At 51.5% G+C, this 15,290-nt stretch overlaps 1 protein-coding gene across 7 annotated transcripts; it reads left to right on the top strand.

Annotated features, from left to right (window-relative positions):
* Positions 1 to 8,428: 8,428 nt before the first annotated feature.
* Islr2 (immunoglobulin superfamily containing leucine rich repeat 2) lies at positions 8,429 to 14,402 on the top strand. 7 transcript variants are annotated; one of them, XM_057767455.1, is made up of 3 exons: positions 8,429 to 8,581; positions 9,639 to 9,730; positions 11,014 to 14,402. In XM_057767455.1, exon 3 carries the CDS (start codon positions 11,022 to 11,024, stop codon positions 13,257 to 13,259), a length of 2,238 nt encoding a protein of 745 aa, XP_057623438.1. In that variant the 5' UTR covers positions 8,429 to 8,581; positions 9,639 to 9,730; positions 11,014 to 11,021; the 3' UTR covers positions 13,260 to 14,402. The 7 variants fall into 7 exon arrangements, with proteins under 7 accessions (XP_057623438.1, XP_057623437.1, XP_057623436.1 ...); XM_057767454.1 differs by lacking the exon at positions 8,429 to 8,581 and adding an exon at positions 8,903 to 9,066; XM_057767453.1 differs by lacking the exon at positions 8,429 to 8,581 and adding an exon at positions 8,903 to 9,110.
* The last annotated feature ends 888 nt before the right edge of the window (positions 14,403 to 15,290 follow it).

Below are 15,290 nucleotides of genomic sequence, written 5' to 3'. Positions count from 1 at the left end.
AGGACAGCCTACCACTAGGCAGTCCAGCTCAGCCTGAAAACCAGTTGCTCCTAAAGCTGCAGCACCCCTAGAACCAGATCTTGGTAATGGTGGCCCTTGGAGGATCTTGGGTGCATCTAATCCATTCTCCTTGTTATTCTGAGGTAACATAAAGAGACAGAAGGTAGAAAGAGACCAGTCGGACCTCAGCAGAAGAGACTTTATTTCAAAACAGTGAAGGGCAGGCACTTCCTTGGGAAAGAGGTACCTGCGGGAGGGAAGGGGACACTTGGGGTTTATATAGGAAGACTGGGTGATGGGAAGTTAAATGCAGCTGCCGGGGCACTATGCAAGCATTGTTTCTCCCTCCTGCATTGTTTGTTCCATTGAGATGAGACAGGCTATTGTGGGACATAGATAGGCTACCTCAGAAAAGAAAAAAGAGTCTTGCTGGGGCCCACTCATAGCAGTTTTGAGCAGAACCTGCTGTGACTTCATAAAAATCCGATTTTTAAAACCGATGCTCTCTATCACTTCTAACAAGAAAAAAAAAAAAAAAAAAAGACCAGGGATTGGGTATATAGCTCAGTTGGTATCTAGCAGGCACAAAGTACCAAGTTTGATCCCCAGCACCTGCCTGAATAAGCTCAATCCCGGCCCTCCAGGAGGCAAAGGGATCAGAAATCCAAGGTCATTCTTAATTTCATATAAAATCTGAGTCCAGAGTCTCAGGTACTTTTCTATCATGATAAAACTCTGTAACCAAGGCCACAGACCATCCTTAGGTTCCAAAGTGGCTTGTATTAGATTTCTGAGGCAGCAGGAAGAGACACTAGGTCTGGCTTCATAAAGGAAAAATTCTTTCAAACAGTAAAGGGCAGGCACTCTCCTCTGGGAGAACGGTTGCCTGGATGCCTGTAAAAGGGACACTTGGAGTTTATAGAGGAGGTTTGGTGACAGGGAGCCATGTGCAGAGTCTGGAGTCTGTAAGTCTGCGGTCTCTACTTCCTGCATTCTCCTTGTTAGACTTCTGAGTAACATCAAGAGACAAGGCCAATTTATCTCTAGAAACTGCCTTGCCCTGGCCATCGATGCGGCTGATTGTGAGTGACCGAGTTAGGCCGTGGCAACGAGGGGAAAATGGCTGGATTTTCAGCCAAGGGGTGGGGCATTTAAACATGCCTTGCTTGGGGGAACAGGAATTTTGTTGGTCAGATTCTGGCAGAGTTTATTCAAGGTTTATTCTGACAGGATCCACAGTGGCAGACTGGAGGCAGCAGAGAAAGAAGCAGAAGCCGAGAGCTCACACCTTGAACTGAAGCAGGAACAGAGAGAACACTGGAAATGGTGTCTTTTGGAACCTCCAAGCACAGACCCCCATGACACACTTCCTCCAGTAAGGCCACACCTCCTAATTCTCCCCCAAAATAGCCACCAACAGTGTATCAAGTAATCAAATGGCTGAGATTTGAGGGGAACATCTCATTTAAGCCACCACAGCTAGCCTGAACTGCATGAAACTTTCTCAAACAAAAACAAAAACCAGTCAAACAAATGAAAGAATGGGCTAGTAGCAGCAAGCCCTGGGCTCCAAACCCAGTGGCAGCTTCGCAGTTTTCTGCTTCCTCCAGGTTCTTCTGTGACCACTGGTGCACTCTTCCTCCTGTTTGTCACCCAATGGTACAGTGCCTCTTTCTTTCCGCCATGGACGGGTGACAAACTCAGGATGTAAAGTCATGTAGGAACATCTTTGAGCTCATAAACATATCCTGCTCATAAATATACAACGTCTGCTGCTACCAAAATAGCTTTGGATCCCAGCACAGGCATTTCCAAGAACAGACTCCCATCCTTTCAGGAATTCTGTGAAAGCAGAGGATCTTCTTATCTGTATGCCCAGCAAAGAGAGTTCCCCAAACCCGGTTACACACACTGCCCTGATCCTGATCAGGACCTCTACCTGAGCCCTATTGCTGGTCACAGATTGTGAACACATAAATATCTCCTTATCTCCACATAAATAGGGACTCTAGCTCATTATAGCTATAGTCAGTCACTGCAATTCATTCTGCCATAATCTTCGGTTACTCTGGATTCACAAATCTCCAGCCCTTCTAGTGAAAGGGCATCCTGCTTGTGGGGAAACTTGGCATTGACTCAAGACTAGATTACTCTAAGATAATCATTCCATCTCCTTGACCAGAGATTGTTTTAGAGATGGGACATCCTAAACTACTGTGTGCCGATAGGATCCCAAAGAAAGGCATGGCTTTGGGGTAGAAAACCAGTCCTCTATCCACTAGCCTAGGGCTTCTGAAACTCTCTAATCATGGCCCCTTTACAGCCCTCAAAATTTTTATGTGTCTTCAGGTATGTATGATTGATGTACAAATCAAGCATCCTTCTGATAGCAAACCCGAAAGAAATTTATCTTAAAACAATTCTTAGATAGATAGATAGATAGATAGATAGATAGATAGGTAGATAGATAGATAGATAGGAAGATAGATAGATAGATAGATAGATAGATAGATAGATAGATAGATAGATGGATGAATAGGTAGGTAGACAAATAGATAATTTATTAAAAATGGAAGCTAACTTTTATACAAATGAATGTGCTTGCTTATTTTTACATAAAAAGTTAAATCTTGACATCACAGATAACAGAGTATTTTCAGTGTTGATTGGCACAATACTAATGACAGAAGTCTATTCAAGGTCAATTTTCCTAATTGTTAAAAGCGCTGTCTTAGGGGCTGGAGAGATGGCTCAGTGGTTAAGAGCATTGCCTGCTCTTTCAGAGGTCCTGAGTTCAATTCCCGGCAACCACATGGTGGCTCACAACCATCTGTAATGAGGTCTGGTGCCCTCTTCTGGCCTGCAGACATACACACAGACACAATATTGTATCCATAATAATAAAAAAAAAAAAAAAAAAGCACTGTCTTAATCCCAAGCTAAAATTCACATAACATTTTTTTAATGTAACTCAAATTAGGAATTCAAGCAGCAATCTTAGAAATCAAATATTCTAATCTAATACAATTCAAAGGTACAGTAATTTGAAACTTATACACTGAGAAGTGACTATAGAAAAATATTGCCTTTTTCTTCCATGATTAAAACATTAAGTTTCTATAAGATCAGAAAACTCTATATGAAGAGTGAAAAACTCTGTAGTTCGTAACATACAACAGTCCTCAAGGTGAGCCAAGCTGTTTCCGGTGGCTTTTGTTCATGTTGTGTGTCAGGACGGATCGCACAGAGCATGGTGTCCCTGTTGTGTTTAGAACCAAGCCTTCAGTGAAGCTGCAAGCTACCACAGGGGCAAGCACCACTAGAAACTTCATCCAGGAGAGGTTTATTTTGAAGTCATCTTGATCGTTGCGCGTTCAGAAGTCTTTGACTGTTGCCAAAGTTTTCACTGCTCACATGTGCAGCTCTGTGACCCCCACAGGAGGTCACAATCTACAGCTTGCTCAGCTGAGCAGCAGCCTGTTAGTGGTCAACATATTGTTGTGCTCCTGTTGGAGTCAGCTAAGGACATCAGTGAGCACAGCCAGTTATCCTGATAAGAACAACAGAAGAGAAAAGGCTTTGGGGTTGGGGGCTACTGGTGTGGCAGAGGCACAAAGCCAACCAACCTTGAGGCCAGCTTTGCTTCCTCCAGTTACTGATCTCTACCCTTTGAGGTGACTTTTGTCATTGGCAAATGGATCCTGCACAAACCTTTCCCCCAGCATCATCCTGCCACTCATCTTTTTTTAAGATTTATCTTAATTATGTGTGTGCATGTGTATTTGTGTGTGGAGTTGTGCACATGAGCCTTGGTACCCCTGAAGAGGCCAAAGGCATCAGATCTCCCTGGAGCTGGAGTTACAGGTGGCTGTGAGCTGTCCAATGTGGATAGTGGGAATTGAACGTAGGTCCTATTCTTAACCTCGGAGACATCCCTCCAGGCCTTAAATTCTTTAATTTTTAAAAATTTTATTTGTGTGCATGTGTGTGCACACACTAACGCAGTGGCACATGTACACCTAAGGAAAGAACTTACAGGAATACATTCTGTCCTTCCGTCATGTGGGTCCTGAGGCTCAGATCATCTCACTCGGTGGCAAACACCTTTCACTGCTGGACCATCCTCCTCCGTCACCCATCCTTCCTTTCCATATTCTCGATCACACTGAGTCCTGCCACGGGGAGGCTGACCTCTCCTGGGGGAGCCAGCGCTGCATTGGTGAAATGGGGCAGCTAAACATGCCACACCTTGCATGGCGAGTGCTGCCTCTCCCAGGAAGCAGTCCCCAGAATCAGCAGTACAAATGTGCACCCAGACAAATTACATGAGCCACTGCCAGAAAAGCCATTGTTAATTTTTATGGCAATGAATGGTCTTGCCAGCATGTTGAGCTAATTTAATGAAAGCACTGGGAGGAAGGTCGTGGGCTAGATCTGGGTTTGTTAATAATGCCAGGCTTCATTTGAATCACTCCAGAAATCCGTCCCCATCGCCTCCAGCGACCTGCCACAGGTTGCTTTTTCCTCAGAAATCAACAGTCGTCTCATACACAAATGTGGGCTCTCTTCTGTTTTCCTCTAGAAAATAATTAAAGTCCCAGAGCTCAATAAATACTTAAAGAGAATGTGATTTTAATTAAAAAGCCTTCTGCCGATTCTGTAGTAGCAAGTCTCTCTTCCCAGGCAGGCACGCTGGTGACAGCCACATGCATCACAATCTGCTAGGGATGTGAACCCAAAAACCTGCACCAATAATAGCGGGCAACTCTGACTCTCACAGAGGGGACAGGTGGTAAAAAAAGATGGCCAGGGGCAGAGCCAAGCTCTTCTCCCTGTGGGAGAAGCAAGACATAAGCATCGGTAGTGCATGTAGCAGTGTGTTCATCGTAGGCCCAAGTCTTTAAGACAACAATAGTGATTGATTCTGTTCAGCTGCTGGTGAGGAAACAGTATCTGCTCCACCAAGCACTAAGTGCTACAGACACAGTACTCTGCGGTGTCTTCGCTCCTTTAATTCTCACAGGGAAACCTGTTCTCTCATCTGTGCTGTTTATAAAGGTTTGTTTATTTTTATTTCATAACTAAGGGTGAGTGCCTGCTTGTATGTCTGTCCACCCACATCTGTGTCTGGTGCCTGGGGAGGCCGTGAAGGGTGTTGAACCCCCTGGAACTAGAGTTACAGAAAGTTGTGAGCTGTCATGTGGGTGCTGGGAGTCCAACCTTGATCTTCTGCAAAAGCAGCTGGTGCTCTTAGCCACTAAGCCATCTCTCCAGCCCCTGTCTGTCCTTTGTTTCTTGGAGACAGAGAGGTAAAGCCCATAGCTGCTGGGTGATGGAGCCTGATTCTGGGAAGAGAAGGGATGGTATAGAAACAGGGCCTAATCCTGATAGAAATTAAGAAAGCAAAGAAGAAATGCTTGCTGGAATCTCTGTCTTGTCTGTGTGCGTGCATGCGTGTGTGTGACCTTGTGAACTTGCAGGCACTGTACAGTGCGAGGCAGTGAGTTCCAGAGCTTCTGCCTGGAGGAGGCTGTGGGGAAGGTCTCTGGAGCAGGCTGGTGTGCCGGGGATGTCTGAATGTTTGATTCCCTGACTTTCTTGTTCTTGGAAGCTCTTCCCACACACCTTGGCCAGTCCATTAAATCACCCACGAGCCACATTAAAACACAAGGGTGCATAAGTGAGCAGTTGCGGCAGAATCATGCAGACATTACCTGTCTCAAACGTTTAATCAAACATCTATTACTTCGGTTTTCTCCCTTCCCTGCCTCACTTAAGGCCAGCAAGTTTATTTTGTCAGCTCAGAGACATTTTAGAAGCCTCTGGCAAAGAACTGAGAGGCAGGGACAGGACTGCAAGAGAGGTATTCTGGAAGCTTTCTTCCCGGTGTAACTGCACTTGGACCAAGAGAAATGATGCAAGGTTGGGTTCTGGGCACTGGGAACCCACTGGGCCACGAACTGGCCAAATCTGTGTTAAAATAAGGAGGCCCGATTGTGTTTCCATGAGGCGCAGGCTGGGGGCACTGAGAGAAAACTTTAGAGTTTGGTTGAGTGTGCCCCTCTACAGCTTTGCCCAACAGCGCCAGCACCGCAAAGCCCCAGGCAGAGCCATCTTTGGTGCCCTGGCCCACACCTTCAAAGGCCACTGCTCTGCCTCTGCTTCCTGCAGGCAGTATCCAGCAGGGGGCGCGCAGGGACCAGGATTGGACCCCAGATTATTGCGGACCTTGCGCTGGGAGCAAGTCCGCGGAGCCTTCGTTTTCAGGGTTCCCACTATCTGGACCACCTGGATACTCAAGGTTGAAGTTAAAGGTCAATCCGCAAAGCAGTCCATAGTCTTCAGCTCTCGGCCTCTGAGTCTATCTAGGGTCAGGACTACAGCTTGGTAAAAACCTTGTGCCTGAACTGGGCAGCTGGAGCCCTCTGTTCGGCAACTTTGTGTCGACTCTTTCCTTTCACGCCTACCGCACTCACCTGATTAAATACCCGTTCCTTTAAAGATCAAAGGCGTAGGCAGGAGTTGGAGGTGGGAGCTGTTTCTAGGCACGGGCTCTCCTTCTCTAGGTCACTGTATCATTATTAACGTTAAAAGCAACGACGGTAATTCTGGGCGGTGCCAAGGCTCTGCACGCTGTCTTCTAGCCGAGCTCAGTGGTTGAACCAGGAATTGCAGCGGCCGCCCTAGACTCCGCTGATGCTATTAGAGGCGACTCCGGCTCCAGCCTTGTCGGGACCAGCACTAGGTTCTTCAGGGTTGAAGACGGGGTAAGGGTCGTCTTCTCCCCGGTACAAAATCGGGAAATAGAAACATCTTTGCCAAAGAGTGGGTGGGAAGCCGGGGTCCGCCGGAACAGCATCGGAGGCAGCGTGGATGCCACGCCCTTTAAGCTGTCTTGAGGGTGCTGGAACCGCCCTCTCCACAGCAAGTCCCCTGGCTTCCGCGCCTCTTCGGGAAAGAAAGCCAGAGTTCCCAGAGCTTATGCGGACTTTGACTGGGCACGTCCTTGCAGTCCAAGGAAGTCTTGAGGGAGAGCTCATGAACCCATTCTCTTCCAGCTCTCGGTCCTTTTGCTCCTTCCAAGTTATCCCTCGGCCGCCTTGCGTCCCCTCCAAACTCAAAAAAAAAAAAAAAAAAAAAAAAAAAAAAAAAAAAAAAAAAAAAAAAAGCTGAATAGAAGTGAAATTGGATGAGTGGATCCGAGGAGCGTCCACACTTTGCATCTTCCTCTCCCCAGACCAGGAAAGTCCCCAGGACTCGCCATTCCAGAGCATAGAGTCTTAGTCGCTCCGCTGCCACACAGCGGTGCGAGGTGCAAGGCACTCCCCTCAAGATTGCTAGGACATGAACGATACAACAGGACATCCCCCTTGCTTTGCAAACAAAGAAGTCGCTGCCAGGTCGGCTGTTCTAAACCTCTAGGACCTTGGTTCAGGTTCGAGCCTTAATCATGGACTCACTTGCTGAGTCCCGGGCAGGGAGGAGTCTCGTCTCTGCTCACTCAAAGACATCTTCCCTGAATTGCCTTAATCGCCCTCTTCCGGGACCATCTGTGGGGTTTCCAGACCTGAGCAGGTGTGATGAAGTTCTAGATTCCGAACTTGGGTGGGATTGTGCTGGTCCCAGCAGTCGGTAGTCTGGAGCAGAAAATAGGGAGGGACCAAAGTGTGTACACACCAGTATGTTCATATTTAATTCACAAAGGAACCTCGGAAGCCCAGCCGGGTGGTCCCTTTAGATGCCATATTCTTTCTGTATCTCCCTCCACCACCCCTCCTCAGCTCATTAAAATGCTTAGCACTCAAATTGGGGTATTGATCTCCGCAGAGGCCCCAAACACACTGCCATCGACCCAAGACAGAAGGCTGACTCTTGTAAGGACTGGGGGACCCCAGGATTACAGTGTTTACAGAAATAGCAGGAGGTGGGGAGTCTACACGTCTCAAAAACCTATTCCCCCTTACCAGTTCTGGCTAACAGCTCTGTTTTCTGGGATGCCATGGGGAGGGGAGTGAGATGGTGAGTTTTAACCAAAATCCTAGACACTCTTCAAATCCTCCTGCTTGTGGCTAAATGAAATGCCCAGGGTTTGTCAAAGAGAACAGAGAGTCCGTGAGTCTGCTGAGGCCAGCTGTTACATGGGGGTGTGAGATGACAGGGCGGTGGTTGCTGCCTAGGCTTTAATAGAAGTGTGTGTGTGTGTGTGGTGTGTATGGTGTGTGTGTGGTGTATGAGCATGCAGGGGTTGATAGTATGCTTGCTGAAGATGCTTTAACGGTACTGGGTAGTGGATTGCAGGAAATGCTCCCCGTCTTAAGTCCCTAGTCCACAGTACTCAAGAGGAGCAGACATTTTAGTAACCATCCCGGTCCCTCTTCACCACTGACAGTGGCAACCCCAGTGCCCTATTAGCCTGCAACAAACAAGGGCTGAGTGAGACACCCCAACCAGTTCAACCTAGGAGTTCGGACAACACCCACAACACGGTGAGCACTCGCTGGCCCACGGACAGTGGAGTGCACGCACTGGTTTTGCCACAAAAGACCTGGCGGTGGAGTTCCAGTTGAAGAGGCTGGGCAAGGTCTGCGATGGGTTGGGTTTGGGAGGTGGGAGTCTCTTCCCCCGCGTGCGCCCTGCAGGGTTGCACCTTCTCAGCTAGCCTGTTAGTCTGGCAGGGATTGGGGGTCGAGGGGAAACCAGGGTTTGTTTCTACCCAGATTCAGGCAAAAATGACAGGGAGGGTGAGGCGCTCTGCTAACACTATCAATTATGCATCGTGTTGAATGTGGCTTCAGGGAGGGGGAGCCTAGCAGCCGGCAGGAGGGAAAGGGTCCGAGCGAGCCAGGCAGCGCAGTTCAGCTGGTACCGCTGGAGGTCTTTTTGCGCCACTGCTTGCTTTTAAGAGTAAAAAAAGTGTTTAAAGGCAAAGACACGCCCTCTAGTCCTATGCCTTTCTTTCTCCCAAATTCCTCAAAGATGGTTTGTCTCACGTGTTGCGGGGCGTAGAACGGCTCGCATTCAATTAGCAGCGAAGCTCGCGGGCGCTGGCGGGACTGGCGCGTGAGGGTGAGTGAGCAGCGCGGATATTTGTGTGCGCGCAGAAGAGAACGGTGAGTGTTTGAGTGAAGGTGTGCTTGTGAAAATGTGTGTGAAGGTAGCGAGAACTCAGCGCGTTGACGTGTCTATTACATGTTGATGTAATTCTAACCTGTGAAGGTCGTGTGGAAAGGCGTGTGTGTGTGTGTGTGTGTGTGTGTGTGTGTGTGTATCGAGGAGGGATTTAGAGGCATAACCAGAAAGAGTGACAATGTCATCGAGTGTGTAAATGTTGGAGAAAATAGGCTATGGGGCTGCGGTGGGCTGGGAAGGGCTGAGCCTAGGGTTGTGCGTTTATGGAGCCCCTTGATATCGACTCAGCCTGGGGTGTGTGGGGATCTCTATGGCTTTAACAAACGTGAACGCGGCACGAGGTAGGAGACTGGGCGCGTTCCCGCCGAGCCCGAGGACGCGCAATGACTCTCCAACCTGCAGGCAGGGAGAAGTGGGGCTAACAGATAAGAAAGAAAAAAAATGAAGTAGGACCTCAGGGTGAGGGGAGTTCTTACATGGACCTGCCCATTTTTTCCCCACTGCCACAGCAACAGATGCCAGAAGCTCCCTTGGACTGTCACCTGAGTCTGGAGGGGGCTTGCAGCCCGAAGGAGGCTTAGTGCAAGTCTGAGAGCAGCAGGTAAGCGGTGGAGACACTGACTCCACAACCTCAGCCCATAGGGTAGGTCCAGCCTAAAGCTCCTGCCAGCGTGGAGGACAGTCTGGAAGGAACAGGGAAGGGAGGTGCCTACCTTAGGAGCAAAAGGGACAAGGGGACTTGCTATTCTCAAAGGCAGACATTGGAGGGGTTCTGCCAAAACTGACAGTAGTCTCAAGTTGGGCCAGGAGTCTGTGTTAGAGAATTTGTGTGGCTAGAGATAGGAGATGCACCCAGGTATCTTGAGTCTGTGGAGAAATGTAGAGAACCTTGAGCTTTCTTCAAATTTATTAGATAGAGGCTTGTCCCCTTAAAGACATGTGGTGGTGAGGGTCTACCTGAGCTCTGTGGAATACAAAGAGGAATCTTTAGTGACTGGCCCCACAACATACTCTGTCTAGGCATGGGGGAGGATTTCTTTCCTAGATGGAGGAATACTTAAGCAGTTGTGGTTCTCCCCTGAGGAGAGCTGCAGCCCGGGGCAGGGAAGCTAGGAGGCTTAAGTGGGTGGAGGCTACTCCAGAACCCACCCCACACTCCACAAGTTCTCCATTTTGCTCATCTGCTCAGGGTTTGGTCTCAGAGGAGGGCAGGGTTGCACCAATGTCCCTGTGTGGGGGCCGGGTCACGTGAGGACTTGTGTCCTTGTCTCTGTCAGTTCTCACTGTGAACAGAAAAGAGTGTTGCTTCGGGGTGGAGAACGCTGTGGCAAAGCTGTGCTGAGTTGAGAGAACAATGAGGTCTTGGGGTGTATGGTGTGGATGTCTGGGTGCCTATGTTTTTGTGTCTGTGTAATTCATTGTGGACAGAGTCCCAGGGCCAGATGCCTAAGCTTCTGTTTGCACTGCCACTGCCTGTAAGGAAGTGCGTGAAAGTGCTGTGCATGGGACAAAGGATTCCAGAGAAGACAGCCAGTCGTGAAGGAAAATCTTTCTGCACCTCCATCCATTTCACCGGGTTTAATGAAGCTGCAGAAAGAAGGCTTAGCGTGGGGCTCACTACAGACCACAGGCATTGGACACTTTGGAGGGGACAGCTCCAGCTGAGGGAACAGATGGGGTAAGGGACGCATGCTCCATGCCCTCTGGAGAAGCAAAACAGGGTCCTGAAAGCACGCATTTGCATTTATTAAATCTGTAGGCTTTTACCGAGCCCCATTCGTACCTAAGCTTTCTGGAGCTTATACAGGTTTAGAAGATAGAGTTTGCTAAGGGAGAACAGAAAGCTATGGCGTAAATGACCCCTCGTCACCTTGACTTTTTCAGGAGTCGTGATGGATTCCTTCCGAGCCCTGTGTTTGGCCTGGGCTTTGCTAGGAGTCGCCAGAGCCTGTCCTGAGCCTTGCGCCTGTATAGACAAGTACGCCCACCAATTTGCAGACTGTGCCTACAAGGAGCTGCGCGAGGTCCCGGAAGGATTGCCAGCCAACGTGACCACGCTTAGTCTGTCTGCCAACAAGATTACGGTGCTAAGGCGGGGGGCTTTCGTCAACGTCACGCAGGTCACTTCGTTGTGGCTGGCTCACAGTGAGGTGCGCACCGTGGAGTCAGGGGCATTGGCGGTGCTGAGTCAGCTTAAGAACCTCGACCTAAGCCACAACCTCATATCCAACTTCCCTTGGAGCGACCTTCGTAACTTGAGCGCTCTGCAACTGCTGAAAATGAACCACAACCGCCTGGGATCGCTACCCCGGGATGCACTCGGCTCGCTGCCCGACCTGCGCTCTCTGCGCATCAACAACAACCGGTTGCGTACCCTGGAGCCTGGCACGTTCGACGCACTGAGCGCGCTGTCTCACCTGCAACTCTATCACAACCCCTTCCACTGCAGCTGTGGTCTCCTGTGGCTGCAGGCCTGGGCGGCGAGCACCCGAGTCTCCTTACCGGAACCTGATTCTATTGCGTGCGCCTCGCCTCCTGAGCTGCAGGGCGTGCCAGTGCACCGCCTGCCGGCCCTGCCCTGCGCACCTCCCAGCGTGCGTCTGAGCGCGGAGCCGCCGCCCGAGGCGCCTGGAACCCCTCTGCGCGCAGGCTTGGCTTTCATGTTACACTGCATCGCAGAAGGCCACCCCACACCCCGCCTGCAATGGCAACTTCAGATCCCGGGTGGCACTGTAGTATTAGAATCACCGGTTCTCAGCAAGGAAGAAGATGGAGGAGATAAGGCAGAGGATGGGGAGGGTGATAGAGATGAGGACCCGCCTACACAGACTGAGGCACCAACCCCGACTCCTGCACCTGCTTGGCCAGCGCCTCCAGCCACCCCGCGCTTCCTGGCCCTCGCAAATGGCTCTCTGTTGGTGCCCATCCTGAGTGCCAAGGAGGCAGGCGTCTACACATGCCGTGCACACAATGAGCTAGGTACCAACTCAACATCAGTACGGGTGAGCGTGGCTGCAGCGGGGCCGCCAAAACACGCTCCTGGAACAGGGGGAGAACCCGACGCGCAGGCCCCGACCTCGGAGCGCAAGACCACTATTAAGGGCCGTAGCAACAGTGTCCTGCCCTACAAGCCTGAGGGCAAAACCAAAGGCCAAGGTCTGGACCGAGTCAGCGTCCTCGGGGAAATCGAGGCGGAACTGGAGGAGACAGATGAAGGAGAGCAGGTGGGAGGTCAGATCCCTACAGATCCAGAGGGGGAGAAGCACTGTGGCCATGGGGACCCCTCTCGGTATGTGTCTAACCATGCATTCAATCAGAGCTCAGAGCTCAAGTCGCACGTTTTTGAGCTGGGTGTCATCGCGTTGGATGTAGCCGAGCGTGAAGCTCGGGTGCAGCTGACGCCTCTTGCTGCGCGCTGGAGCCCTGGGCCAGATGGTGCTACCGGAGCGCGGAGGCCTGGAAAGCGGCCCCTGCGCCTCCTCTATCTGTGCCCTGCGGGTAGTGGCACGGCGGTCCAGTGGTCCCGCGTTGAGGAAGGGGTCAATGCCTACTGGTTTCGCGGCCTGCGGCCTGGCACCAACTACTCCGTGTGTCTGGCACTGGCGGGCGAGGCGTGCCACGTGCAAGTGGTGTTTTCCACCAAAAAAGAGCTGCCATCCCTGCTGGTTATCGTGACAGTGAGCGTGTTTCTCCTGGTGTTGGCCACCGTGCCCCTGCTGGGCGCCGCCTGCTGCCATCTACTGGCCAAACACCCGGGCAAACCCTATCGCTTAATACTGAGACCTCAGGTCCCCGACCCTATGGAGAAACGCATCGCTGCCGACTTTGACCCGCGTGCCTCCTACCTTGAGTCTGAGAAAAGCTACCCTGCCCGTGGCGAGGCCGGAGGTGAGGAGCCGGAGGAGGCCCCGGAGGAGGGCCTTGATGAAGATGTGGAGCAGGGAGACCCAAGTGAGGACCTGCAGAGAGAAGAAGGCCTGGTGGGTTGCTCGTTGGTGGAGTCTCAGTCCAAGGCCAACCAAGAAGAGTTCGAGGCTGGCTCTGAGTACAGCGACCGGTTGCCCCTGGGAGCAGAGGCCGTCAACATCGCCCAGGAGATAAACGGCAACTACAGGCAGACTGCAGGCTGAGCCCCCAGCATGGCTGGCCTGCCCACCTCGACCTTGGGTACCTTGTAGCCTAGGGACGGCAGGACTTTCTCATCCTCACGGGACCCCACCCCACCCCCAAGCCTCCTCCTTAGCCCTCCCTAGGCGTTACTACTAAGGATTTCCAGGAGTGGGGTCGAATTCAGTGGTCTCTCGCTAGTCACCGTCATCCTCTTGGCGGGTTTGAATCCCCACCCCTCCCCCAAAGCACAGAGACAGGCGCCTACCTCCTCTCAGACACCACCCACAGACAGCGAAAAACCGTCTATGCCTTCCATTCCACCGCGACGATGATGATCAACGAAACCCACCTCTCATCCCCCACCCCCCGAGTGGAGGCAAGGGGACCTCGCTAGTCGTTGGCTACATCTGCTGATAATAATGGGGTTGGTTCTGGGCTTTGCCCGCGGACAGGTTTCCAGCGTGGAGCGCTGTGGCTCTCACCTTGACCCCACTCCGCCTTTTCAAGGTTGCATGTGCCAGAAGCCGGCTAATTTTTAGTCTCAAAGTACCTTCCCTACAATGATCCAAATCCTTGCCTCCCTCCATCCCTACTCCCTGCCTGCCCCATTTCTGTACAGTTGGAGCCAAGCTGGGGTTCTGGGACGCTTTTCAACTCAGCGCACTGATTTTCTTATTTTCGTTGTTATCAAAGACAGCGACATTCATGGGTCTGGTGCTAACACAACCTTCCCAATGTCTGGGTGTGAGTGTGTCAGGTGTGAGAGTCGGAATCCGTTTTCTTCTGTCTTTCTCCTAATTTCAAGCGCTGCGGGGCCACGCACCCCTTTTCCTCGCAGGGTGCGGGCTTGGTCCCCAGCCAGTTTCGTTGTCAATGTCTTGCAGGTGCCAGGGGCTGGTGTCAAAGTGGCTCTTGCAACTCCAGGGGATCCAGAGCCCCATAGAAACGTGCTGGGAGCGAGGGAGCTAAGTGTGACTCTCCGGGCACATATTAAGAATTCTGAGGTTGCCTGACTGGGGCTAGAGTGCGGGCAGCAGCGGGTGCGGAGAGGAGGAGGGAGCCCCTGGGTTCCCTCCTCCCAGGAGAAGTGAGTTTGCCCAGCGTGTAGTCCCCAGCGTGGGCTGTAGAAGTCGGTGTCCTGTGAAGGGTGATGTAGTGTATGGGGGCCGGGAGGGCGGGCGGGAGGTGGGCGAGGAAGGTGGGAGGGAGAGGGCGGGAGTGGCGCGGGGACTCGGGCGGGATCAGTTTTTAGTTCTAGGAAAGCGTCGCGCACGGGGGAGGGGGGCAGAAGGGGGAGGAGTGGCGAAGGGGAGGGGTGTGTTTCAGGCGTCTGGACCTGCGCTCTGGCTCTGGGCGAAGTGCAGCACAAGCGTGGGTGGCCCCGGGAGGAGTTGACTCCGGAGCCCACGTCCTTTTCTAAATACTTCTGTATGTAAACTGTCAATAAAGTAATCAATTTGAACAGGATTCGGTGACTTTTTTATGTCGGGGGAGGGGGAGATCGGGGTCCGGTGGGAAGTTAGGTGACAACAAAGGAAGGCGGCTGGAGATTGAAGAAGGAAGCCACAGAAGCCGCACTTTGGGTTTCCTTTTGTTTTGACCGATGGCCAAGTGATTTTGCCAGGTGTTTGCTCCCGGCCCCTGCTGTGGGAGCGTCCAGCTTCTGGGTGGAAAAATGGAAGCACATGGGGTAGAAGGGAGCTGTGAGAGAACGGCTTTCAAGGAGTGAGAGGCTGGCATCTGTGTGTGTGCACACGCGCACTTGTGCTGGAGTAAGCACGCTGTTCTCTTGGAGTTGAGACTGTTAGTGTACCGGGATCTCTCTGTCTCGGTCTCCCCTCCCCTCTCCCCCGTGTTTTCTGTTTCTCAGCACCAGCCTTTGAGTTCTCTGGGAAGATGGGGGATGAGCAAGGAAAAGAAGAGGAATTCATAGAGCTAGGACTGCCGTGGTTTGCAGAGCGAAGTCACACCACACATTTCAGAGCAAGCGGATGATTGCAGAAAAGGGGCGGGGTAGGCTGTCTAAATCTCATTCCACAGAACAAGCTGAA

The sequence above is a fragment of the Chionomys nivalis genome, chromosome 4 (assembly GCF_950005125.1).
Source record: "Chionomys nivalis chromosome 4, mChiNiv1.1, whole genome shotgun sequence".
NCBI lineage: Eukaryota > Metazoa > Chordata > Mammalia > Rodentia > Cricetidae > Chionomys > Chionomys nivalis.
Note: the sequence above shows the minus strand (reverse complement) of the source record. Positions and strands in the feature narration are given on the sequence as shown.

Coding starts and splice junctions, on each gene's coding strand:
- Islr2 (XM_057767455.1), top strand. CDS start 11,022: ATGGATTCCTTCCGAGCCCTGTGTTTGGCCTGGGCTTTGCTAGGAGTC.